We start from the raw sequence: 27,735 nt of genomic DNA, 5'->3' as shown, positions 1-27,735 counted from the left end.
TATGAAAGCAGAAAGATTGCCTGGGTTGGAACAAGCTTCTCTACCATTTCCTATGTGTCCGTTCTCAACCAAAATAAATCAGCGCAAATACCAGTGTCTGCTCCTTACCAGGCCTTTGAGACCTGCTTGGAAGAAAAAGGAGGGTATATCTTATCAGGCTAGCTGAAATCAACAAGCAGGACACCCTTCAACAATAATAGTGTTGCCATTTGGAGTCAGAAGGGCATCTTTCTTAGCATTACCTTTGAGAGCTGATTGGCCAGACCATTCTCAGCACGTAACCTGTGAGTTCCAGTGATTTGATCCTATCAGCACATGAAGATCATTGTGCGTAACTCTTAGAATTTGTCGAGAGAGCATCAAGGTAGGATAACCTTGGTATATATAACCTGGTGTGTATTATTTATGCCTTTTCTCGTTATTAAAAAGAAAAAGTAATTTCAGAGTTCTAATGTAAAGCTGAAGTACACTTTGCAGAAAGAGTATGATGGATTTTCTCACTACTTGGAATTGCTGTGCTTGAAGGAAAACGGGGAATGGGAATGAATATAGTCCAATAAATTAAGCCTTGAAACCCAAACAGTGCTGTGTAAGCAAGCTGACTACAAATCAAACACAAGTGTTTGCTAAAGAATACGTGATCTCAGTTGAGGCTGAACAGAACCAGCCTCTTTGTACGTATGTGTATATTTCTCTTGACATGTGCAGAGACTTGTTGCATTTCCATTCCTGTGGCCTCAGATCTCTCTGGCAGAAAGTATCACCCACTCATGAAGAAGAAAACTGCAGAGCAGATTTCCCCAAAGGGCAAAGAATAATCTTTCTCAAATGTTGACAACTAGCAGGTGGGACTTGGGTGGGCTTTCTAGCTTTAAGGATCCCCAGATTTCCTATGTTTGTTTTTTAATATGTGATTTTCAATTGTTAACATAGTTCTGGCTAGCATATACCAATCGTGGAAGGCTAGGTCATCGTGTGGATCACAACAGTCAAGCGCAGTGTGTTCATTCTTTTCAGCCCCATCCTCCAGGCAGCTTCTGATAGCCTTTCTGGAGCAAGTGCTGGAAACCATCCAACTCCTCATTTTACGGATGAGGAAACAGAGGCCCAAAGAAATGGAGCGGCCTCGTCATGGTCACAAGCTGTGCTAGTCGTAAGGCAAGGACTTCTTCCCATGGACTTTCATCTCTATACCTTGTGCTCTGGCATAGCATGTTCTTAACTCACCTTTTTTGAACAGGTTGCTCCCAACTCAGAGCCAAAGCTACTTGCAGCATGAGTTCAAATGACACTGTGATCTCTTGGAGTCTATAGAGAAGTTTGGAGTAGAGCGTATTTTCCTTCTTAGAACCTCACGTCAAATCTCCAGTTACTTTTTAGCTTATTCTGATGACTGCATTCCATTTGATCTATTTTTCTCTTAAGTTGTTCAACAGCCATGGGCCAAAATCATTATGTTCTGAATGAACCAGGAGATGGTGGCAGCTAGATTTGAAACTGAAATGCAAAGCATGTGCAGGGTGCAGCAAGTTGTTCGCTTTGGGTGATTGAGGATGACGGGTGAGGGAGTCCGAGGAGGTGGGGCTGAATTGCATCTTTCCCAACTGGGGGGCAGGTGTGGCATTTGGGGTGGAACTTTTCTGGACTTCCCATGAATTGCAGGATGTTTAGCATCTTAGCTCCCCCTCCAGGGTGCCATAGCACCCTCTCCCAGGGGAAACATTGGACGCATCAGTAAACCACTCCTGCAGTTCTCCAAACACTCCCAGGTGGTGTTTGCACAGCCCCCGAGTGAGAGGTCTATTGGTTGGTAGCAGTGTTGGAGAAGGAAGATGGAAACATGGAAAAATGGTTCTCCTGCTTTAGGAGTTGGCACTCTCTTTTTCAGTAGGATCAGTATTTAACAATGGCATCCAGAAAGAGAACTCCCATGCCACCCTGATGCCTTATGCACAAGTTAGTGGCAGGGATAGGGGTGGTGGAGAAAAATTTGCTAAAATCACAGTGGAAAAAAGCAGTAAAGGATGTAATTTCTGCTTTCATGGAACTGTCACTTGTTGCCATCCATGCTGTTTCTTTCTGGGAGCATGAATAACAGCAGCTTGATTTACTCCCTTCCTAAATTCCCAGCTGTTGTCTGTTCTTCATGCTTCACAAACGTCAGTGAGAAATAAGCCCTGGCATCTAAGAGATGCAGACCATTTCTTCCTAATCAGCACCCTATCCCCCCAGCTGCTTCTTACTCCTGCCATGTTCTTTATAATCAAAAGTGTTAGCATTGTGTTGTATTTTTCTTGTATCTTTTTACATAAGGGTATGGTAACTCTGCATTCGCCTGGAAACTAAAGTTCCTAAAAATATTTTCAAAAGATCCAACAGCATTTTGAGGGTCATTGGATCTCCCATCAAGCAGTGGTTTAGACCTTGGTTAAAGATACTAAGACTTATCAGGACGATTATCCTCTAAAAGTATTAGCTTGTATAGTAATACATACTTTTCAGTGTTTTCACATACTTTTCCCCCCTGGGTGCCTATTACAGTGCTGTGAGGTAGGAAGGGCTGCTGTTATCACCAGTGAGACTCAGAAAAGCTGTTACTTGGCCAAGGTCACATAGCTTAATTAAGGACGGGATTGGCACTCAGTACCCCGCCATTTCCTCCTCCTCCTTTTCAGGGACTGAGGGAGGAGACCAATTTGATTTGTCCTCTTTGGATGTCAGAACAATGTTTCTTTTTTTAAAGGAATATTTTAAGCTTTTCAATTCCGATCTTCCATTGAGACAAGTTCTTTATTCTTCTGCCAATGAAATGTGACCTCCTGTCAATCAAATATCTGTGTCCCCCTTTAACTCTTGGTTTTGAAAGTTGTCTCAGTAACACGGACCTGCAGTCCCTGTTGCCTGGTGTATGTATGTAATGTGGGGAAAAGCCATTTCCATGGTAGTAGGAAGTTAAAGATTTTTGTGACGTGCTGATGAGTTATGAGTCCACTTTTTACTTTCAGCCCCCTTTGAATTCCTCTGCAGAGGTTTGATGATTAGACAATGACGGAGGGAAGAAGAAAGCTATGATAATGGTTTTCAAATAGATCGTAATTTTCATTAAAAAGAAATCTGACTGATAACATGAAATCTGACTGATAAAACATGTTTAGATAGTAGGTATGCACACAGTGTTAGAATAATTATTACCTTTTTTGATTCTGTGAAGTTATAGTAAAATTTGTTGGGAGAAAGAATGCATAGGAAGCAGTTTGTTTTATTAATAAGCCAGTTCCTTTTCTGCCTTAGAAGTGAGTGTAGTAGGATGATTTGGCATTGTGCTTTCCCAAGCACAACACATCAGCTCTCAAATATCCTGACCTGGGCTGTGGTTCTCAGAAGGAACTCGAGTGTCCTGCCAGGCACATCCATAGAGTCCTTTGCTCCTGTGCCCCTCCTGATTGCCTTGCGTAGCACCCTTCTGCCACTGTAAACACTGGGAGCATCAGTAAGCAGTCCCCCGCTTTTGCTAGGTGCGTGTTCCTCTGGCCAGTCATTGTTCACTCTTTAAGAGTGAACTTCAGGGTTGACTCCTGTCCAGATCCTTTACCTCCTCCGTGTTCGCAGGGCATCCCGTGCTGCCTCTATAGTTGCATCATCCTTGTAACCACTTTGTCGTTGCATTGGCTTGTGACTGTTTCTTTGTCTGGAGTTTTGACACTGGGGACATGGTAGAAACTCAGTAAAGGGTGGGTGGGTGGGTGGGTGGTGATCTACTGTTCAGCCTACCCAACCACTGCATACTGAGGAAGAGCATCACTGTGGCGTGTCCCTTTCTCTAGCCTGTCGTTGTGAGTGCCTTAAGCCAGGAGAGGGAAGGGGTGTGCTGACTGGGTCTTCCGCCACGCATCAAGGCAGAACCTGCAGTCTCGCGCAGCAAGGCGGAGTGTAGGGAAAAGTAAATGACTTAAGAGACAGAACGCTTGGGGTGTGATGCTAGCGCCACTCCCTCGTGTATAAAATGACAGAGGTGGACAAAGATACTCCCAAGGATCTCTTAATAACTCTGACTTCGGGAGTTCTGTGAAATACCCCTTCTCTAGGGAGACACTTTAGTGAATTCATTACAAATATGAATTTCTGACTCACAGAAGCAGACTCAAATCCTGCATCTGCCATTTATAAACCCTGTTATGTAGGGCAACTTATTTAACCTGTCTTTGCCTCAGTTATCTCATCTGTAAATTAGGGGTGCTCTAAGTATTAAATAGCATGACGCATGGTTTTTTTAAAGTACTTAATCCGGTGCTTAACCACAACGGAAGATACCACTCAGATTACAGTAGCTGTTATTTGTTAGACTAATTTCTTTGGGATCAGTCTATATTCTCTTGATATATGTCAAAAAAAACACCCTTTCAATGATACGTAAACCTCGCTGTGATACCAACTACTTCCTAATGTGTTTTTTGAAAGCCAGCATAGCCTATCAGATTATCTGTCTGCTCAGGAAAAGACATCCAAAAACAGAATTCCATAGGCTAAACCAGGACCCTGGGCAGCCTGAGTAAGATGAAGTGCATTCAGCCCAACTGATAGGATCCAGTGGCAAAAACAACTGCCTGTCAAGATATGGCTTATAATCTGTGCCTCATAACCAAGTTGGCATGTGACTTTGTGTAGGTCATTTAATTTCTCTGATTTCCTGTTGCCTCCTCTGTGAAAATACAGAGTTTGGGCTGAACGATTTCTAAGGTTCTTTCCAGCTGTAAAATGTAATTCTGTAAATGTTTAGGTGGTACATGTAGCTGTCCTTACAGTCATTTCCTTTCGTGTTTTAGGCTGGAAACCTAGGAGCGATAGGCAGTGTGGTTTTCCTCTCCAAGTTTTCCTTTAGGTTCTGTTTGTTATAGAACTGTCATCAGTGTGTGCTTTCTAGGTCCTTTGTACATGAACTTGTTTTAAGCCATGTCCCCCAACCCTCTTCTTCTGTTGAACGCCGGGTGTTAATCCCTTTTCCATGCTATCTTGTTAACTTTGACCCCTGATTCTTGCCTCATTGAACCTTTGTTCTCATCTGATGTATATTAAATAAGCAGGTCCTCAATGTCTTCACCACAAAAGCACTGAATTCAAGTGCTGTGATTCATTCATTCCTTTAACGATCTTTTTACTGCACTTTCACCCAGCTTCAGGCCACCCTTTGTAGCCAGATTATTTTGCTGGACTTCAGCTCTGAGTTGTTTAGATGTCCCCCTACCCTGTAGCTCAGTTTCTTTGCTATTTAGGGTGATCACCAACATTTTTATCCATCTTAGAAAGCTGGTAGGCTTTCTCTCCAGAAAATGCCAGATACGGGAGAAAAAGGGTGTAACCAGCCAAGGAAAGAGCGGGGGGCTTGAAAAAGCATTGTTATTCAAAATGGCAAATAGTTTAATAGGGCTGGCATGTCTCCTGTAAGAGGGACAATGGATAAAGATGAGTTTGGGAAGTCAGATTCCCCATCTTTGAAGGGCCCTGTGTCCATGCTGCTTAGATTGTACCTCATAGAGAAGTCGTCGATGACTTCGAGCCGTGAACATTCTTAGTGAATGATGAGTCTGAGGAAGGCTGTCAGTCTTCTCTTCAGAAAATACATGACCACACAAAGATTTTCATACAGTTGCACTGGATTGGCAAACACTAGCCCAAGCCCACCCCGTCCCTGACCAGGTTAGGAATCCCTAAGGTGAGTAATAGGAAGCAGTGAATGGTGGGTAATGCGTTATGTCTTTTTGTTCTTTTTCTTTTTAGTTTTAGAAATGATTATTACGTAGTAAAGCACACAGATCTTAAGTCTACAGCTTGATTCATTTTATGTATATAAAAGTACACAGATAACTGCAAGTAACCAAGTAAACCACTACCCATGTCGAGATATAGAATATTTCTAGCATCCCAGCAGGCTCTTTCATGGCCTTCCCCTCAAAGATAACCAGTATTTTGACTTCTGTTGCCATAGATGCGTTTTGCCTGTCTTGGACATCATACCTGGAATCATAGTCTTATTTTACCGAACTTTATTTTACCCAGCTTTTGTCTGAGATTCATCCGTGTTATTAGATATAGTGGAAGTCCCTCTTTTTCCGCTGCATTATCTATTTTTAAGAGATTACTTTTACCGCAATACGAAGACTAGATTGGGAGAACCCAAACTGCAGTCAGGAAGTCTGGATAGGATGAAGAGGAAAGAGCAGATCTGGTTAGGAGGGTTCTGATCTAGAATTCTGCTGGTTGTTTGATAATAGAGGATGGGAAAAGAGAGATCGCTTTTCTAGCTTGTAAATAATAGAACGTTTGCAAGGAGAAGATTATTAGGTCACCTTTGAGACCTTGAACATTCGATGCCTGTGAATTTTTGCAGGTCCAGATGAATTTGGTAGAAAGGTCAGAACTAAAGATGAAAACTTTGAGCATCAACAGCTTATAATGGAATCTGAAGCACAGGGAGTGAATGTGATTGCCTAGGATTGGAGGTTAGAGGAGGACACAGCTGTGAAGGTGCAGGTTTAAGGAGCAGTCAAGAGAAGAGGTTCTGAGCTTCCCTGGTGGCACAGTGGTTAAGAGTCCGCCTGCCGATGCAGGGGACACGGGTTCGTGCCCCGGTCCGGGAGGATCCCACATGCCGTGGAGCAGCTGGGCCCGTGGGCCATGGCTGCTGAGCCTGCGCGTCCGGAGCCTGTGCTCCGCAACGGGAGAGACCACGGCAGTGAGAGGCCCGCGTACCGCAAAAAAAAAAAAAAAAAGAAGAAGAGGTTCTGACCGTGGAGACTTAGAGAAATAGGAGGGGCACTGGGCGGAAGGGTCAGCAAGGAAGCCGAGCCAAGGGCAGCGTGTGCGTCACAAAGGCGTGAAATTTGGGAGGAGGCTTTGTGAGGTGTTCTGTAGCACCTCTCCTCTCCCACTCCTCCTGTATGTTTATGTTCTGTCTGTATATGTGCCTGTCGTCCACACTGAACTGTGAGTTCTCAGAGGAAAGGCGCTGTGTTCCTTCCCCTACTCATTACTTTCCAAAATCTAGCAGAGTCAATCTTTTACCTGGAAGTACTCATGGAATGTCCAGGTTGCACTTATTTCTAAGGCAGTCCTGAATTGGATGCCCTTCCCTGATGAACACCTGAGTCTCCTGGGGGGCGTCTTTTGATGAGGGAGCTTAGGCCCAGGAACAGAGCTGGTTTCAAAGCCCGGGCTCTGCAGAGCCCAAGGGGCAGCGAGCAGCGGCGCTCTGGGAACGCCCTCCTCTTCAGCAAGCTGGGCGGCTCCTTCAGTTACATAAGATGTGTGTGTTCTGGCAGGGAAGAGCTGCCTGAGTGAGTGGTTAGCAAAAATGATTTGTGTAGAGTTATTTTGAGACCCCACAGGAGGGAATGGCAGCCAAACCCTGCAGTATTTTAAACCGCATCACTCATCTACAAAGATGAATCCATTACAGAGTCTCAGCCAGAACACTGGTAACAGGGAGATAAGAATCTTTAGGGTCCTGGCAGATGATAAATGCCAGTTCTCCCGGTCCACACAGGTGAATGCAGTGCTTTAGACCGAACTCAGTGCCTCCAGATTCTCCCGCACATACTCCTCTGTCCTGTCTGCCCTGAGGGCTGGAATTGGCCGTGCAGGTTTCCTTCTGTGGTTGGCCTGGGTCACGGTGCAGCAGCAGTTTGATTATGCTCTCATTCGCTGTATAGGATGCGAATGGGCTTTTTAATAGAGGAGGGAGCCCCCTTTCTGTGGCCCCCAAACACATCATTTAGCGACTGGGCTCCTTTTGGTTCCAGGCTGGCCAGGAGAAATCCCTCCTTCCCCTTCCAGAGCATTCACCTTTCTCCTGACTTAAGTGTGAACAGCTGTTGAAGGGTGGGTCAATTACAGAATATAGAATTTCCCCGTTTAGCGACATTAGCAGACACAGCCTCCATCTGAAGCACTTCTGGTGTCTTTGTTTCCTCTTGGCTGTTATGCTGTGAAATTGCCTCGTTGCTCCTGCACCCTCTTGCTGACAGCTGTCCTCTTTGCCATTCAGGAGCCGGCACCTCCCTACGATGGCTGACTGAGATGGAAAAGGCCTTCTCCCTTTTCCTCCCTGGGTCCACAGTTGTGTAGCCGCGGAGTTCCATGTGCTGGGACATCTGATTGCCTTCTGACCCCGAGGGATCCATCTGGGCTAGATGTGTTTTAGACACTTGCTAGGCTGTGGAGGGAGGGTCCAGAGAGAAAGAAAGAACCCTATCCACGACTGTCCATCTTGTTATACATACTTTAGAGAACAATTATTTAATGACACAAACTATGGAAACTGAAAAATCGTTACATAAAACAGGCAACCACGCGGGTATACAGCTTTTCAGAGCCCCCCAGATTCCTTACAGGAATGTGCCCCCTGGCATTTATTTGAAACGTAGGGGCCTTGTAACAAGTTTCTTATACCCCAGCACTGGTCCTACTAGGCAGACGTGGAAGGGGGCACACTTGAGGAGAAGCACTGCTCACGCTTGTGCGTGTGAGAGAGAGAGAGAGAGATGGCGTCCCTGCCACTTGCACCCCAGAGGAGCCGCTGTCCATGGTCTAAAAAGCTTCAGCTGATGGCATTTCTCTCTGGTGGCGATACTAGACAAGGCTGGCCTGAAGGGGCGTGGGGCTGGGATACGGTAAAGCGTGAACTTGGAGCAGAAGGAAGTGAGAAGACACAAACAAGCCAGCATCCAAAGTTTTCAGGATGATAAAAGGGAACCTACAGGCAGTCTAGGGCTCGGGAAGACACGTCCAGGGCGTGAGGTGGCAGAAGTGCGGCTCATTGCTTCTTTGTCCCTGGAATGAAGCTTGATTCTCATGTACGCTCTGCCAGGGAATCCATCCGTTCCTGTCTCTGGCCTCTGCCCCTTCAGGCACTCTCGCTGCGTGTCCATGCCCGTCAGTAGGTGGGTGCAGCCCTGGTGTCACTTCCCCACAAATAGCAGTTTCTGATTTGCGTCTTTACGGCCACTGCGGTCTCCTGAGCGCCTCCTTCCTCTGCTCTTCGGTCCGCCTGCCCCCACCCCCCTCTTCCCGCCCTCTTTCCTTAAATGCGTGAACACATGCGAGTGTGAGCACGTGCACACACCCCGCCGTGGTTGTCACAGCACCCGGAATCGCCATCAGGCAACGCGCTTTATTGCGAGCTGTGTTTGGGGAGTTGATGGTCCCCACCATCCCTCAACACACCACTGCCACTTCCTCACCAGTCGCACCCTTATCAGAAATCACGATTTGGGGCGAGCTTCTCGTCCGGGGGCTTATGCCTCATGCTGTCCTTCACCTGTGAGTACTGAGCCCACTGGAGCAGCTTTCCCGTCCCTTGAAGACGGGCCCAGCCTGAAGAGACAGGTTAATATCTCCCATTCGCTGCAAAAACTCCGGCAGCTTGTCTGTCAGGTCCCTGATTTTCTCCCTCCCTGTCCTCCCTTCTCTCCTGCTTTTCAAATGAACCCGGCGTCACAGTTCAAATCCTGGTGCTCTGGTGCCCTGTTGCCACACTGTGGCAGGAGCTAAAAAGCCTCAATTGAGTGCGAGCCGTGCTCTCACTGTCCCACTGGCCACAGTGACGACTGAAATCATCCTTTCTTCAGGGCTGCATCAGTGGAAGGCAAAGGACGCAGAAATCCTTTTCTTTCCCTCAGGTCTCCCAAACGGGGAAGATAACCACTTCAGTAGAACAATCTTTCCCTGAATTCTGCAAAGTGGATTCTAGGCAGTGGTTTGGATTTGCTGTTCCCTTTTATCCCCAATAGCCCTGTGCATGAGAGAAGGAAATGAATAGACTGCTTATCACCACACCACCGGGGTCTCCAAGACAGAGTGGAAGCTGGCTGGAATGGAGGCCATGACGGCCTCCGCCTTCCTCAGGATGGGCTCCACCTCTCCCCACAGTCCCTCGAGGGCTCCCACGTACCAGGGGTTCCTCCTGCACGGGTGCAGCTGTCTCTTGCTGCAGCCTCCTGCCTGGAGGAAAAGTCTAACACTGCCTGGTCCCAGGGAGACGGGGCTGGTACACAGTCTCTGCGCACTCCTCCCTGATCAGTCCAACTCAGGCAGCAAATTTCCCCTCCAAAGCTGCCTCTCTCCTCAGCATGTAGGAAGGGTTGCTCCCTGGTGAACGAGCCCCGCCACCACAGCAGACGTTTAATTAAGTCGACTAGAAAGGTGTTTCCTATCGGAAGATGCCCTTCATATTATCTAGGCTTAAGGAAGAAAAGCAGGAGAATGGTAGGAAATCAAAACCCACGTCTTGTGTGGGTGTTTAGTCTGGAGAAAATAAGTCATGAGGATGAGCGGAAAGAGATGTTGTACTGTCTTCAGATATTTGAAGGGCTGTCAAGTGGGTGATGGATGTTTTATGTGGTCCCAAGGAACTGGACCAGATTTTAGAAGGCCTAGAGGGTCAGGTTGTGGATTTCTGATTTTATATGGTAAACTCTTGGAAGCCACTGAAGGGTTTTGAGCAGAATACTGTGCTTTAGGAAAATTAATCAGGCAGGAAGAATCAGGGTAGGGGAAAATGGAGGGCAGGTAGGTAGATCAGAGGATTCTTGGCCAGAAGTGACAGGAGCTTGAACGAGCAGAGTTAGGTTGAGGATTGAGAGGATTCCATGGGTCATATAAACAACTATGGAGGTGGAATTAATGGAATCGATAAGATGTAGCAATCATTAGTTTATGTGAATAAAGTAGGGACAAATCAAAGATAAGAGAGATTGTTAGACTGAGGGGTTGCTAGTACTGCAATCGGAATAGGGGACAAGGAAAGGAGCAGAGGCGATTTAGCAAGACGATAAGTTTGTTGAGTTTGAGGTATTGGCAGGACGGTCAAGGGGGAGATACCTGTCAGACACTTGGGGATTGGGTCTAGAGCTTAGAGGACAGTTCAGGCTTACATGTCTGTAGGTTCTGGGTGATCACAGTGTTGGAGAACATGAAAATGGATGGACTTTCCAAGGAAGGATGCAGAGAGTGAAAAGAAAGAAGCCCAAGACATAACTGAGGGCAACAACAGGAGACAAAGACAAACAGCCCAGAGAGAGGACCCCAGTAGAGGGGAGGAAAGAATTTCACTACAGGGTTGGGGCGCAGTGGCGCGCGCCATATAGAGATGGAGTAGGACCCCTGCTGAGAAGAGGTGATGAGATTTGTCAGTGAGGAGGTTACTTTTCCAAGTAGAGTAGAAAGATAAAGTCTGAGTAGCAGCAAGAAGTATGATAGTGAAAGTCTGTTGTCACGGAGTGGAAGGAAGCAGTTGTGGTGAGAAACAGAGAAGGGCAGCTCCGGAAATTTCAAAGTTTTGAATGGGGTCTGTGGGAGTAGAGTGGGAATAAAGGGGGCAGATGGCAAGTACAGGAGAGATGACGTTCCTAGAACGGGGTGCAGGAGAGCCAGCGTGCGGGCACACGCCCGTGCTTGACGTTGGCTGCCTCAGCTTCCCTTGAGCCACATTTGCTTGCTTTTCACCTTCTCAGCTACGTGACCGTGGGCTTTTTTAGTATCTTTATTATTATTATGCTATTACCTGTACTGATCTTCTGGCTCTGGGAAGTTAAACTCTATCTTGCCTGAACTATTTTTTTACATATAACTTTTTTAAGGGGATTTGTTTTGGTTTCTTTTTAGTTTATTTTTGGCTGCGTTGGGTCTTCGTTGCTGCACGCGGGCTTTCTCTAGTTGTGGCGAGTGGCATCTGCTTTTCACTGCGGTGCGCAGGCTTCTCATTGTGGTGGCTTCTCTCGTTGTGGAGTACGGGCTCTAGGCACGCGGGCATCAGTAGTTGTGGCACACAGGCTCAGTAGTTGTGGCTTACGGGCTCTAGAGCGCAGGCTCAGTAGTTGTAGCGCACAGGCTTAGCTGCTCCGCGGCATGTGGGAACATCCCAAACCAGGGCTCGAACCCGTGTCCCCCGCATTGGCAGGCAGTTTCTTAACCACTACGCCACCAGGGAAGGCCTGAACTTTTTTTTACCCAGCTTACAACATGCTTTAGAGCAAGAGTTGGCAAACTTCTTCTCTAAAGGGCCAGAGAGTAAATAGACACTGAAATTTGAATTTCATACAGTTTTTCACAGGTCACAAAATATTTCTTTTTCAACCATTCAGAAATGTAAAAGCTGTTCTTAACTCACAGGTTGTACAAAAACAGGCAGTGGGTTAGATTTAGTCCTCAGGAGGTTGTCTGCTGACCCCTTTTTTATGGTGCTAACCAAAAAAGGTGAAGGCCAGTTGTCATCCACAGCCCGGAATTCAAGCTACTTATCAGGATAGGATGTATTTCTATATCCAAGATCAGCCTTAAAGAACCTTGGCTTTTCAGAATTCCTCTCCTTTTTGGCTTGTTTTCATTTATTTCTTTAAGCATAGAAGTAGTGAGGTAGAAGGCTCTTCCTAAGAGCTTCTGAGCTCTCAGATTTTTATTCATCGTCCTTGCTTTGGGGGGTGTTAGTATTCCTGACAGTAGCTGGGTTTTCTCTTCTGCAGCTCCACTGGCTGAGCATACTAATCTCTAGACACTGGGATTTCACTTGCCTCAGGAGAAGCAGCTCAGAGAAATTTTGTATGAGTGGAAAGCTCAGCAAAGGCAGTGGTTTGGAAGTGTACTCCACACATCTCAGAACCATTTTGTTCAAATAACAACACAGCTTGGTTTAGAAAAAGTCACTCTAAATTTATGCGAGTAAGCACCTTTTACATTTGCCTGCCAGGTGTGTGGCAGGATACCTTCTGGAAGCTGGTAGTCGCAGGATCCACATGCAGGTTTCCTGTGGCTTTCTCCCTAACCCCCAGAGCTGTTCTCTACCAGCCTGGACAGGAGATTCAAATTGCTCTCTTTATCCATGAACATGGAATTTAAAAGACCAAGATTGGGATTTGGGGGTACCGAAAATGACATTTATTTTTATAAATCTAAGTTTCATTTGATTCAGAGATAAAGTTACATGTTTAAAATAAGTCAGGAAAAGCAAAAGTTGAGGTTCTCATAGAAACCAACTCCCCCTCGCTGCTCAGACATGGCTTTGCGCTTGTTAGGTGCTGTCTCCATGGTGCCACAGTGTTACGTAAGAGCTTGAGCCGCGTAGCTCTCTTGTCGCCGGAAAGACCACTGTGGGCCTAGCTCTTGACCTCAGACGCTTTGTTTTCTATGTAATGAGGCTATGAGGTGGCTGTTTTGATATGGATAATTAGGAGAAACTCAATGGAAAACATTTTTAGAGGGCACAGTTGTTTCATTCTGCTCCTAGTTGGTGGTGATATTATTGCAGCTGCTGCTTACAGCAAACCTCCAAATGAACATGTGTATCGGGAAGCCGACAGCCTGCCATCTCCAACCTCCCCTTCACAAACACACCCCCAGAGAAGGCCTGGCTGGCCTATTTATGGCCATGCGCTTGGGATGTCATGGGAAGGGAACGGCCTTGTTCATCAGTCAAGAGTTTTTTCTCCCTTTAAAAATCATTGTTTTCAGATCTTGCTCTGCAGTGGGGAGAATCATAAAAGGTTATTCTGATGCTGGCCCGATTGTTATCTGCCACACCAGCTCCCCCTGAAAGAGCTCTTCTCCCTTTGGGGAATGATTCTTCGGTGTCTAAAGCCAATGAAAAATCAAGTTGGATGAAGCCAGTTCTGCACACTGCCTGTCTTGCCAGACTGAGAGCCAGTAATCCAGTGTGAGGCCTCTAAGCCATCCCTTCCTCGTCTCCTCCTCAGACAGTGGTCAGTGATTTAGCATCTAACACTCACTCTCCTTAAAGTCCCAGAAGTAAGAGTTAGTAGATTTCCTCATGAACTCACCAAGCATTAACTAGTATGCATACGGGAACTCAAAAGAGGACATTGTTATCACAGGTTTGTTGCATCTGCTTTTGCTAGGGTTTTCTCCTCTCTGGTGTTTGTTTAGCACACAATTACTGAGTATCTCCTTACTGTGGCTCCAGAGAGAACTAGCATACCCCTCACCTCAAATAGCTGCAGAACGGGATCCACCACTGACAGGCTGATAACTGGAGATGAGACTCCAGACACCACCCCTCTCCTGGTGGTCACACTCTGGTGACTTGTGCCGGAGAAACTTGCCCCTCCCTTCTGTAGCTGCCGCCCTCCATCCCCCCTTTCCTCAGACGGAGCCGAAATTCCCGGCACATTGTGGAGAATGGGTCTCATTGCTCCTGTCCCCAATTAACTTCGGTTTCTGGTCTTTCAACAGATGCATCAAACATTAGCAAATCAGGGCAACCTAATAAAAATCTCCCCCAAACAACTGGAACTATGAAGTAAAAACAGCTTCAGTCTCGGCTTTTGCCCAGTTCCGACTCCCCTGACTACCATTACCTGAGGAGTTTGATCCCTTTAATTAGGATTCCTTCATTCTTCTTTTCTCCCTTTATCCTCGTCACTGAAAGAGCCTCAGCAGTGACATGTTCCAAAATTGGCCCAGAAGATGCTGCCTCCCCCGAGGTAACAAAATAGCGGTTTAGAGAACAAGGGAGAGAATAAAGAATCTGAGACAATGCAAAATCCTAGTTTCATTTCTGACCCTTTCAGTACAGACTGAGGCCTTGTATCGTGTAGAACTAACTCTTGGGAACCCGCTGGTCTACCGTTTGCCTTGCTGTTTGGGCCATCTTGGGAACGTGAAAATATAGGACCAGCTGGTCCAAGGTGGGACGGTTTGCCATTTTCAATTGTTAACCGACTCACTGACGACATTTGCAACTTGAGACCTCCAAATGATTTCTGCTTTAAAGCTTATGAGAGGACTGAGAGCAAGCTTTTTTGGTACACGAGATGTATTACATTTCTCAGCTTCAACAATGTACAGTGGTTTGGCTTTGCATGTAGATTCAGGTGATAACCACATCACTTAAGATTAGGCGGGTGGCCTGTCTGCCTCTGCCTTCTGTGCCGATGGCTTAAGAGTTCTGGATTCTGTTCTTGGTGCTTAGGGCAAGAGTAGAAAAGTAAGAACATGGCACTTTTCTTGGACTACATATGGAGTTCAATGTCTAACTCCCTGTGCGAAGTGGGTGTTTTTTTTTCACGGTACACGGGCCTCCCACTGTTGTGGCCTCTCCCATTGCGGAGCACAGGCTCCGGACACGCAGGCTCAGTGGCCATGGCTCATGGGCCCAGCCGCTCCGCGGCATGTGGGATCTTCCCGGACCAGGACACGAACCCGCGTCCCCTGCATCAGCAGGCGGACTCTCAAGCACTGCGCCACCAGGGAAGCCCCGATATGGGTTTTTTTTAATTTTGTTTTTCACTGGGGGGAAGGATGTTAGGGGAAAGTATAGAAGTGGAATTCATTGAATGCAGGGGTAGAAATCTCTGCTGAGAGTGTGTGAGGTATAAGTTGGCCAGCCGCAGCAGCAGGAACTCAGGCAGAGGTATTGGAGTGCAGTCAGTGTGACAGGAAGCTTATTTTGGTGTTCTTTCTGTGCCTCGCCTTGTCCTTGACGTTTACTCCAGGGGACTGTGTTTATGTAGAAAGAAGGGAGAGGTGTCCGTGGTTTCCTATCTGGGAAATGTACAGCATTTCATAGCATGCTTACCCAGGGTCTTAGAGACCAGGGATGAAGATGCTCCGTGACATGAGAGTCTAGTCCTCTGTCCCTTACCCAGCTTTCTGTTCCCCAGCTCTACTTAGCTCCACTTTATCTGCTAGCCAGGTATGTGCCATGTGCTAGCCGATAAAGCCTGTGTTTGTTCTGAAAGCCCCACCAGAACGGCCGTTTTGTCTCCGCTATGGTTTGATGAACAAAATTTGTTAAAATTTCAGGGAGCAGTATTTAAAGCAGAGGTATTTTGACTTGAATATTACTTAAGAAGTCTCTCCCTAAATATAGGAAGTAAAACCATAGCTCCCTGGTCTGGGCTGCTTTCACAGAAGCAGAGGGATGGGCTTTGTGGCCACCTTTCGGCTTTAGGATCAAATAATTGCCTTTTCATTTCTGTTGGGAAAGTTACCGATGACCCCGTAGTCATCCCTACACTAAGGTTTTCCGATATTTCGTCCAGATTTTCTTTCCCCTAATAATTGCACCCCCTGTTTTTAGACTAAGCGTTTTCCCTCCTTTTTGTGTTTACACCTTTCAAATACTTGCAGATTGTTATCGTGTCACCCTCTTAGTCACCGCTCAGCCGAGCTGTACAGATTTAAGCACCTTTAACTGGCCTTTCCAGGCAGGCCTGCCCACCCCTGAGTCATCTCTCTGAGTGCGCTCCGAGCATGGCCGCCTGGAGCCGAACATGGGGTCATGGGTGGGAATTGTTTTCCTCCTTTGTCGAGTTGGAAACTGAACACAGCTGCGGTGCGGCAGCCTCAGGTCTCGCTCGCACTGCTGGTCGGTGCTGCCCACGTCCCCTGTGTATTTGAGTTGCCTTTCCCAAATGTGCTGATTCAAAGACCCGTGGGGCAAAGGGTGTAGCTGTGCTTTCTTTTTCGTCCTGAAGTGTTGTGTCACCATGGGGAAGTGGGATGTGTGTAATTAGGAATTCTGTCAGCCCCCTCTCCTGGTATTTGCATAAGGTCTATGACCCTGACTGTTCATGAGCCATTTCCTTCTCTGTGTATGGACTTCTGTCCCAGAAGTATTTTTCACGGATGTTCATTCAACATTGATTGAGGATCTGTAATGCCACTGTGTGCTAGGCAGTGTGTCAGATGCTAGAAGATCTGTACCCACCCTAAGAAGCAATTTAGTTTTAGTTTAATTGGGGTTGGAAATGCCAGATTCTCACATAGGCTTGCTCATGGTAGCAGTGAGAGGAGAGAGCAGATTTATGGGAACATCATGAAATTCTTAAACAGCATCCAGGGTGAGGTCAGGTCTCCCAGATCCCGGAACACAGAGGGCAGTCGCGGGCCTGGTGGCTCCAGGACCTCACTGCGAGTCTCTGGTGTCAGTGCTCCAGTGCTGGTGCAGCGCGCTCCCCTCCTTCCTCCTCTCCCTCACGGGCTGATGTTCTGCATGCTGCCCGGTTAAAATTCCAGAAAGAATCTTTCTCACCTGTCACCTTTCATTTCTCTTTAGACAGAGCTTTTTTTCCCCCTCTGCCAGCCTGCTTTAAATTGACTATCCTTGAATCAAGTGCAGTGGCAACTCTCCCCTCCCTCCCTCATTTCTCACCTTCTGCTCTGACCTCCATCCCCAACTTCTGGTCGGGGGAGAGGACAGAAGCCAGGGTCATGTGCTGGAAGACAGCTGCCTGAGGCTGACCCTTAGCAAGGGACATGGCAGTGGCGAGCCCATGATTGACTTGTCTGGTGCATCCTCCCAATGCATCCACCTGCCATAATCCAGTTATGTGTTATTTCTAACATTCTTCACCCTAAAGACTGAATGGTAAATTCTGTCACCAATAGCATACTTCATACGATGGCAGGGGAAAATAATACTGTCATGCTGCTAATTAAGCTTCACTAGGACAAAGCCAGTCTTTTTCATCATTGAGTTTTCACCTCCCAACCCAGTGCCTCGCCCAGAGTAGGCACTGATGCGTATTTGTGAAACGGGGGGAGGGAAGGTCTGCCGAGGGAACTCGCCAAGTATGTGAAGTAGGCAGAGGGCGAAGGTGAGGTCTGCGTGCGTCCTCTGCCCTTGCTCCATAATGTCCGATGTAGTAACGAACACACACTGGACAAGCAATAATCACCCTCAACCTATCCTTCCAGTTGGTTACTGTTTCCACTAGAGTTCTGTTTCCTGCTGTGAATGCCTGGTCTCTTGTTTGCTGGGAAGCTGTCCCTTATAGCAGAGGCAGATTTGCCATACTTGCCATACATCCCTTTCACTCCCAGTAAAGAAAAAGCCACCATGCTTTGAGCCCAGCTTGATTATCATAAAGCTCAACATACAGTGTAAAATATTCAGAACAATGCACGACTCTCTCACATAGCCATCAATAGAATCTTATATAGCCATTATCGGATCATTAACAAGAATTTGTACTTCTCATTCCACAGCTGACTGACCAAAGTGTTTGTGCTAATTGACCTAGTTAGTCAATGTCTCTAAATGTATAATTTCTTTTTAATAGAATGCTCTTATAGCCCAGCATTTTACATTTGAAAGGAGGCACCCTATACTCAGGGAGTCAGGCCTTGGATGGGAAATCTCAAAAGGGCATAACGCAGATTGTAGGATTTTCTGGCCAGGGGAGAATTTGGAGTTTCTTTATTTTGTAGACGAGACCTTGGGGCTTGGAGAGGTCTTATACTTTTGTCAGTGGCAGAGTAGAAACCAGAAATGATGGGCTGATAGCTAGTGATGAATTTTCTCTTTCTAAACAAGATGAGGCAAATCCTCTGTTTTGTTTTTAAGTCTTGGTCAGCCATCATATCCCAGAAAGCATAGAAACGGTGTGAGGAATGATGGGTTTTTCCCTACAGGCAGGTCTGTCTGTCAGCCTTTAAAGAGGTCAGGGAGCCTCCGGAGCAGGGGCGGGTGTGTCTGGCCTGCCTCTCCGGCATCTGCCCTTGGCGGAAGTCAGCTGCACCTGCCCCAGGGGTGGTCTCTCTCTCCGTTCTGCCCCCCACCCCGACCCCATGGTAGGGAAGGAAATGTTCAAGAATGTTGGGGAACTTTTTTTGTTTTTTAAACAAAATGTTTGTGGTATATGAATGGCTTGCCCGTGTCAGGGGTGAGCTTGGCGGTTGACCTGCACCTGTGGTGTTGGGAGCGTAGCAGACTCCGTGTGCCCTCGTCGGGGCCTCATCGGGAAAGACAGCGGTTGGTGGTGACATGCACGATTCGGAACCGCGGGCTCTTGCTGGCCTGGCTGTGGAGGGCTCCTGGAACCCGGTGACACCTCGCTTCCTCCTCACCGTCTCGGGCGCTCACCTTTGCCGCCGGTGAGCCTGCCCAGCTCTGCCTCTGCAGTTGCTTTCAGAGACCCCAGCTTTCTTTCCCGTGACATGCTTCCTTTAACCTTTTCTAAGTCTGTTTTATCGGTAACAAAGCGGCACAGCCAGCCCAGCACTGCAGTGGCCTTTGAGTCAAGGTGCAGCGTGAATGGTGTTTCCTTACTGGCCAGGCTCTTGGAAAGGGAGGGCTCGGCGGGCCGCTTCTTGCTGTGGCCTTCCCCTGCTTTCAGCAGCCGTGTCTGTCTTTCCAGCTTTACGATGTTACCTTGTTTGACTTGCTCCCTGTTAGTGGACAGCATATTTCTCGCCCTGTCCCTTGATCCCTTGGGACACAAAAGCCAAGTCCCGAAGCTGGTGAGTAAGCACTCGGTATAGACTTTGACCTCTTCAGGAGGGCCGTCAGGGCCGCCCGGCGTTCTGTCTTCACACCCCAGTCTTCTCCCGGGGTTCACCAAGCCATGGGCCTTGCCCCACCAGAGATCTTCAGTTAATTCAGTGTCATAACCGTATTTTTTTTCATTAATGAAACAGAGAAGACAGCATGTCACATGTAGCCACAATTGACCACTGCTCTGTGGAAACGTTGCTGTATATGTGTACATACCCGTATTTAAGTGTGGGGTGGGGTCATAATCAACATTAAAAGTTTGAAAAACACTCATCTACACAGTCCGTCTACAGAAGTAGCTTGGCTCATAGGTTTCTAACACTCAGATATCCAATATTATAAAAACCCTTCCCCCTATCCTGGCCCCAGCTGCGAGCCCTGGTCTGCTAATAGAGTCCATCTCGCCCACACACGCCCTGTTTTGGGATCCCGTCTAGGGCCGGAACCTAGGGGTTCCCTGGCCTCTGTGCTCCGGTCCAACAGTGCCTGCACCTGTGCTACGGTGACGACCCGGTACCGAGGGCCCGTCTGCCGTTACATGTAAACCCCAGCTGTGTCTCCACTCACCTGCCCGACAAGAAATCGAGTCCCCAGGCCCTGCACTCCTACCTTGTCTAACACCCTCTGGGGACAGCAGTACTCAACTCCAAAACTGGGTTTTTGCTCAGTAGCTTTAGCACCTGGCAATCTAGGGTTCAGATTGGCCACTTAGTAGCTTGGTGATTTGGGTCCTTATGTCAGTTCATAGATAGTCAAGGATGCTCAGCAAATACTCATTTTTCCCGCTCTTTGTTCTCCTAGCGCTTATACCTGGGTTTAGCTGGGTTTCACTGTTTGATAACCTGCTCCCACTGGATCTATTTTTAAGATACAACCTCTCTCTATCCTAGTAAGTAGTGTCGACTAAGCCATCCCTGACCCTGAGCTGAGATGTGACATTGAGACAGGTTTTGACTGGGAAGGGGTTACTTCAGAGGAGACAGGTCCAAGAGAGGGAAGAGTCAGCCCAGCAGAAAGGGAAGTAAACGATAAAAGCAGAGATGGTATTCTTGTTCTCAAGCAAATTTTCTGTTCGCTTTCCTTTCTCTTACCTACCTGCCTGACAGGAATTGATGTGCTTGGATGTGTTTACTTTTTCCACGTAAAGGGCAGGGGAACATCCTGGTTCAGCTTTCTCCTCTTGAAGAGCTGGAGCCCAGCTCCTGGCAAATAGAGGGACAGTGGAACGTAGGCCCTCCTTCGCCTCTGGGTCCACATGCAGTGGTTGGTGTTTGGTCACCACGGGCCCATGTGTTTCTCTCCAGGAACGTGATCTGAATCCATTTCAGCGTGACGACGTGTTCAACTCCCTGGGCTCACGGGGCCATCTTGCTTCTCAGTTTAATCAGTTGGTGGTCTCCCAGGATTCAGAGAGGGCTGCTGGGGTCTCTTGCTCTCTTGAGACTTCCGAATACCAAGACAGCTACAGGAATAGAGTGGGGACATCTCCTCAGCTAGGGAGACTCTTTGGGTCCTTTAAGTGACGCAGCAGTCCCACCAACAGCACCCCAGTTCTGCCCCATCCAAGAGTCAGACACAACCTGAACACTTGTTGTCGCGTTACTCTTGTTTCCTCAACAGTGCTTTACCTATGGTTATGTGACCAGAAGTTTCGGTAGAATTGTTTATTTTTCTTTCTGACAATTATAATTTTTGCTTAGTTCACAGATACAGAATGAAAAATGTTTTGGGCTATTAATGTTGTAAGAATCATGGCTGTCTTTCATTTTACTTGTTCCCCCATCTCTCCTTTCAAGGTTAATCTCAGGCTTTTTGGTTCTGTGAGTTTGTTGATGTCTTTTTCAAAAATCAGTTCCACTTCTCCCTCAGAGCCTGGCACTGAAGTGCCGGGAGAGAGTGAGGCAGCCCTGGTGCTCTTGCCCAGGTGACACTCGGGTAGGACTTTCACCATCCCCGTCTTCGTGCGAGCGGGAGAGTGGTCCTGGCACCAGCTCCAGCTGCTCTCCTGCTGCAGTTTCTCTCCTTGTGCCGTGCTCCCCGTCCAGTGTTCTGTTTGATGTCGTGTGTTCCTTTTTTGAGGCTGGGAGAGAAAGCTCTGTTCTTGAGCTTCTGAAAGACCAGGGTATAAACTATTACCTCTCCTCTGAGCTCCATGACCTTGAATCTGTGCTGTGGCCAGAAACATGAGCAGCCACCTGGCTTCATCCGTAAGGGATGTACCTTCTGTCCCGGCAGTGGTGGCCCCTCTTCTCCCAAAGGCTCCCAGCAGGTGTCTGCAGTAGCCTAGCTACCCTGCTGCCGCGCCTCCCTGTGCCAAGTCTTTTGTAACTTCACCTGAGGCTGTTTGTAAATAAGAGGTAACACCTTCCAGTCCTGCCTTATTGCCGGCAGTTACTTAGAGACACGAGCACTAAGTGCACATCCCTCCTCACCCACCCCCGCATATTTTGATTATTTTCTTTTCCTATGTCTCTAGCCTAGTTCAAGTTTTGGCTTCGTAATTACAGCTGCAGTTTGAATATTTTGGCAATGTTTATAAGTCTAATGCAGACATTAAAATGTGACATAGTTCATGGCCTCTCACAGGTGACCACTGTTGGTGATAAATATTTGCAAAATGAATGATTGAATCAAAGAGAAAGAGAAGGCAGTCTACATTGGGTAGGAGCACCTATATTGTATAAAATACTGTCCTCGAATACGTAGGAGTGTGAAGGGTAAGATTTTGTCCTCAGGAATCTTACAGTCTAGCTTGCAGATTGAAAGATGACTGAGATTCTGAGAGTGGGTAATTGTGTCAGTGATAATAATGGTAAAATAATAAGAGCTAAAATGTATTGAACCTTTCCATATGTCGGGCATGGTACTAAATATTTTACCTAATAATCTCCCCTAGTTCACCCAAAAGCTATGTGAAGTAGGTTTTTTACGAATAGGACAACTGAGGCTTTGAAAGGGTTCAGTAACTTGGCCAAGGTCACAGATCCTAATAAGTTACGTAGGGTGTGAATCCAGGTCTCTCTGGCTCCAGACACCTGATACTTCATCAGGATTCTGTTTTTTCTGTCTCTCCTTCTGAATGAAATACTGATGGTACTGTTGTCCCAAATATAGCCAGAGGACAGAGGGGGAAGCTTATTTGAAGAGGAAAATGACACCAAGTTAACACTTTTACATTGGATGTGAAAGTCAGAGAGTAAAGAGAAAATGGCTGGAATGGCTCTCAGGAGGCAGAATGGCTGGGGATATCAGTGTAATTTAGGTGAGAGAGCCATTTATGTAAGTGATGGTTAAAGCAGTGAGACTGTAGGCCCGTAAGGAGTGAGCAGTCCAAGATGAGGATTCATGCCACATGTTGGGGTATGTGTGTTTCCTGCATATCTTATTTAGAACTCCCCGGATGGTCTTAGTAATTCCCAGATTCTGTGACTGGGATCCCCTCTTCGCTGTTGCTGCTGTGATAGTGTTAGTTTTTCCCACCTCCGGCAAACTAAACGCCTCCCCTTCTACCACTGCCTCTGCCCTACCTCGTGTCATGGCATTCTGATCAAATGCCTGTCTCGTTACAAGGGTCAGGGGACCATCCTTGCTGGACACCAGGCCTAGTGGACCCCTTTTCATCACAAATTCTTCTTTTCTCCTGACACAGGCATCGAATGCCCCCGAGGAGCCCGAAACCTCCCAGGCTTGGTGCAGGAGGGAGAGCCGTTCAGTGAGGAAGCGACGCTTTTCACCAAGGAGCTGGTGCTGCAGCGAGAGGTAGGGCATCTTCCAGGGGCTTCTTGGATGAGGAGGGGGAGAAAGTGGGGCTCACTCGGTCTGATGGCAGAGATCAGTCTGTCCCTTTTTCCGGTGCTCGGCCTTCCCCGGCCATGATCCATTCTGTGTCTGCCCACGTCCCGTTCCTTGAGCCCTGCTTCACTGGCCAGTGGGCGTCCTGAGATGTGGGATGAACACCAGGCCGGCCCAGCCAGGATCCTAAGGCTGAGAGCTTACGGCCTTGCAGTCTCCTCCTTGGCGAATTAGCTGAGCTGCCTGCCTCCAGCTGGATCTAGAAGCTTGACTAACCCTGTCAGGGGCCAATTTTCTTTGAACGTTTATTTGTATCTTTGAGTAATTGTATTTTCTGTAGCAGGTTTTCCGACTTAATTTAATTGTATTTTTGTTTCTGCCTGTTTGGCTGGCTCTTGCAGGCAGGAGTTAGGCTGCTCAGCTGCCACGGTGCCCATCTACCTGCTAATTTTTATCAAGTCATAGTCAACAGATCCATCTTCTTTCCAGGAGTATGCCAGTCACTCATCCTGCTAGGTGGGCATGAAAAAGGAACAGTGGGGAGTGTGCTGGGCCCAGGCTTAGGGTACCTCCTGCTTTCATGCAATATCGTAATACACACAGTGAAAAAGATTATGGGGGTTCTAGAGGTTATCTTGCTCATGAGTCTTTGTAGGTTTTTGGGAGCAGATGCGTGGTCTTCTTTGGGTTGCTAAGTGATACAGATACCTGTTTAGAAGCTTCCGCATCTCTCATTTTGATTTGAAACGCCAGTGAATATATTGGGGGGGGGTACTTAATGCCCTTACTTGTCTCATCAGTCTCACATTCCGCTCTATTTTGTTTGTGGTCAGATGCATCTGTTTGTGAAGAAGCCATCCTTATGTTGGCATGCAAGGTGTCTTTCCCCTCCCCCCTATTCTGTGACTCCACAACATAGGTTGAATTGTTATCAGTTAAAGATAGCTTCCCACTAGAGAAGTATTTCAAGAATCCAAACACTCCTGTTGTCTGTCAGTAGCTGTTGAAACTTTTTGACATTGCACAGGAATTAGGTCGAAGGAGCAGATACTTTAGAACTCCCCTCTGTAATATCCCCTTTGGATAATGCACTACAGAGCTGTTTCCTGTTGGAATAAGCAGGTGAGTCCCTTTGTTGGTTGGCTGTGCTTCGGATGGGGGGAGGAAATCCCCTCACTGGGCTGCCTTCCACATTTGTTAGTAACATCCTCGTCACTTACTCTCTAAATCACATTTCTGTTCGTTGCTCACCATAGTCCTCTTCCTGTTGTTTCCGGTCTCCTAAAGCTTCTTTCCCTTTCTTTTTTAACTCTTGTTTCTCCAGCCACTTTTCTTCCTGATCATGTTTCTGGCCCGCTGGTGATATCCAAAAGCACAAGGGGGTCAAAGAGAATACTGACCACTGAAAGGAGTGAGTGGCCCAAAACTCTTTTACTCTCTCATGGTTATTATGACCTTACCTTTGGCTGTGTATTTGCTGATATTCGATTGTTGAAAAAGATTAAAAGTTTTCCCCATTTTCGTTGGTGCCTCTGACACGTAAGTTTGCAGATCCTTAGTCTAATCCACAGTTGGTATTGATCTTCCTTGTTTGTAATGTCCCGATCTTTCATAGCCATGGGTTGGGGCTTCTTGATCGAGAACCTTACTACATTTTCTTAGCTGCTTGTTTGATTACTTGGGCTGACTGTTTTGAAAGGTCTTTATCCAGAGGAAAGATGGGTATGGCCTAAAGAAAGGATAACTTGAGATTCTGACTAAAGGAACCAGTTACAGCCTACCCTCCCGGGCATTTTCCTTTATATAATATATGAAAACTCTTTTCTGAACAGTGTAGGAATGAAGAGAGGGTTTTGTTTTGTTATAGGTTTATTCACTTACTTCTACCTGTATAGTACCTTCATTTTTATTCCAGGGGTTGTCCTGGGGAGCGTTTCTCTTTGCCATCTTCCCCCCCCCACCCCCCAGGGATCTAGAAAAGCCTGATGGATTGGTCCTCAGATGTAGAGGTCCTTCCCACCCTTAGGAGAAGGGCCACGGGGTTTCCTGGATGGCTGAGCAGGGGTCCGCAGCCTCACACCGCACGCGGCTCTCACCTTCAGGGCAGCCTCCACTCCAGGAACTCCTCTGCGGCCGAGCTGCTGTCCTATTGGCCGAAGTTGAATGGGTTTTCTTACCTTGTGCCTGTTCCCTTGATAATCACATTTAGCTCAGGTAATCAGGTGTTGTGAAGATGTGATTGGCCTTGATCCTGCCCCACCCTCCTTTAAATTCTTTTTTATTATCTTATTTTGGGGCCAGGATTTCTCTACCCCCTGCCTGCTTTCCCCAGTCACTGTAAATCTGCTCTCTCGTGTAGGAAAGGAGTTAGTAGCACATGGATCTCATGATTTCACAGCACCTCCTGGGCCCCATGTGTGATCCCACAGAGATATGGCCATTAAGTTGGACTCCAGAACCCATAGACTGAATTGAGAAGGATGTGAAGTAGGGGAGAGACTGTGTAATGACCACCGCCCCTAGGTCAGCCCCTGCCGGGGAGCAGACAGAAAGCTGGGGTGTGGGGTGCCTGGCCCTGAAAAGCGACTCCTTGTTTATGAGGTGGGTTGTCTTAGCTTTGGGCAGACAGAGCAGGAATTGCTGCCTGTCTGCTTCTCAGTCTGGGGTGGAGACAGACTTGTAGTCTTTCCATCCCATATCCTCACGTGGAGCCTGTACCATCTCACACGAGACTCCTCTCATTTCAGCTGGCCCCCATTATCTTGAGACCTGAGAGCCCTGCTTTCCTGAAATGTGTTTTTATGATGACACTAGTCAGGACAGAGCGCCTAACATTTCTGGCCATCACTCAGCTCATTTTCCTGAGTGTCTCCCCTGCCACCTTTCATCACCTTTCTTCTCTTTCTCCATTTTTCTCCATGGTCGTTCTCCTCAGCCATTGGTTCCTCTTGGCTTTTGTTCCTCTCCCTGAGTCGGGAGTCTGGGAGGACTGTTCCAGGTCAGTGGTCTGGGTGTTCCAGTGGTGCTGCCAGCTTCAGGTCATGAACAGTAAGCTAGACACCATGTCATTACCTGATTCTCTTTGTGACCTTGAAGACCAAGGCAGCCAAGAAACTCTGAAAGGCCTTCAACAGTTCTTCTCAGCCTCACTCAGCTGGTGTATAGCAGGGATGGGCAGACCCGGCCCACTGCCAGTTTTGTAAATAAAGCTTTATTGAAACACAGCCACACTAACCTTTTTATGTACTGTTTATGGCTCCTTTCATGTTATAACAGCAGAGTTGAGCAGTTACAACAGGATATATGGTCTGCAATGGCTAAAAATATTTACTATCTTTTTATCAAAAATGTTTGCTGACCATGCTGTACAGGTTTTGCCAAGTTGGGTTTAAATGGCTTGGTACAGCCCTGAAAATGAGTTTGTTCTCATGTCCCCGGCCTTTGAGGCCGGGCTACTTCTGGACCACACAACATGAGATCATTGTGTCCCATTGGACGGCATGTGCTTGGTGACACCCCCTTTGCCAGGCATCCCCCCCCCCTCAATACAGCTGCCTCTTTCAGGCAATTCCCTGCCACACTGCCAAGGACAGGAAGATCTGGTGTAATTTCCCAGATGGGGAATTGTGCCCGTTGCTAGCGTCTTCCCAGAAGTAGTGGTGAGAGAGAGCATTAGATAACCGGCTTAAAAGTGCAGACTCCGAGGTTTTCACACTCCAGTTATCATGTGGTCCTGGGTAAGTGATTCTTTTCTGCCTTGGCATTCCTATCTAAAACATTGATCCAGCAATCCCAAGCCATCCCCTTCCTTTTGAGGCCCTTCCTGTGAATAAAAAAGTCATTTGGGATCTCTCCACACCTTCGTTTCTGAAGGCCACCTAGCCAGCCCTCGCTCACTGACCCGCTGCTGCCTCTGCAGCTCCGTTGGGAAAACCTGCGCTTTTAGAGAGGGGGGTGTAAAGTATTATTAAAGGAGATCAGCGCCGCAGTTGAACCCTCTTCACAGTTCCAGGCTGTAGGGGGTGCAGCTCCCAGGGAGGGGCTGGGGGCTCATTTCCAAGGCCTTTCTCCGTGACCCCTTTGTCCTGAGATCTCCGAAACTGCCCTTTGCTGCTGCTTGGAAAATGACGTCCTCGTGCTGGACAGTGAGCCGAAAGCTCTGGCTGCTGCCCTGACCTATTTCCCTTCTTCCTGCTGGCATCAAAAGGGAGGATGTCCCCCTGGGGAGCTCATTCTGCAGGCTGCAGTGGCCAGGGCTCAGTCCTGGATGCCCTCCCTCCCACTACCCGTGCTCTTTTAGAAACAAAACTGCGTGAAAGCATTACAGCAACTGTTGCCGTTTCAAGAGCAAGTATTTATGTTTCAGAGAAACATGGACTCAGCAGTGAATATTGGTATACATTTATGGAGGGGTTTGTGTGGGAAAGAATACTTAAATAAAAGGAAAGTGGTTCCTCCTTCTTTGTTTCAGCACCAAGTGTGCTGCATCTTGTCTGAAATATAAACCGGTCTAAGCAGTTCACCGCTGATGTAAATAGTGTTTTGCCCAAAGCACTGTGGTATGTGCCCTCTCACCCTTCCTGCTCCTGTCTGTCTATGCGGGCCCCTTCCCTGTCCAGGAGACGCGTGGGAGGTGGAACAGTAGCCACATTACTTCT

General features: G+C 47.4%; 1 protein-coding gene across 2 annotated transcripts in view; it reads left to right on the top strand.

Annotated features, from left to right (window-relative positions):
• Positions 1-27,735, top strand: part of SND1 (staphylococcal nuclease and tudor domain containing 1) — a 420,353-nt gene that overhangs the window by 301,572 nt on the left and 91,046 nt on the right. For both annotated transcript variants that reach the window (XM_032642818.1, XM_032642817.1), the window contains one exon: positions 22,935-23,044. In XM_032642818.1, the coding sequence (XP_032498709.1) occupies positions 22,935-23,044 (110 nt within the window). The remainder of the gene's footprint in view (positions 1-22,934; positions 23,045-27,735) is intronic.

This window comes from Phocoena sinus, chromosome 9, assembly GCF_008692025.1.
Source record: "Phocoena sinus isolate mPhoSin1 chromosome 9, mPhoSin1.pri, whole genome shotgun sequence".
NCBI lineage: Eukaryota > Metazoa > Chordata > Mammalia > Artiodactyla > Phocoenidae > Phocoena > Phocoena sinus.
Note: the sequence above shows the minus strand (reverse complement) of the source record. Positions and strands in the feature narration are given on the sequence as shown.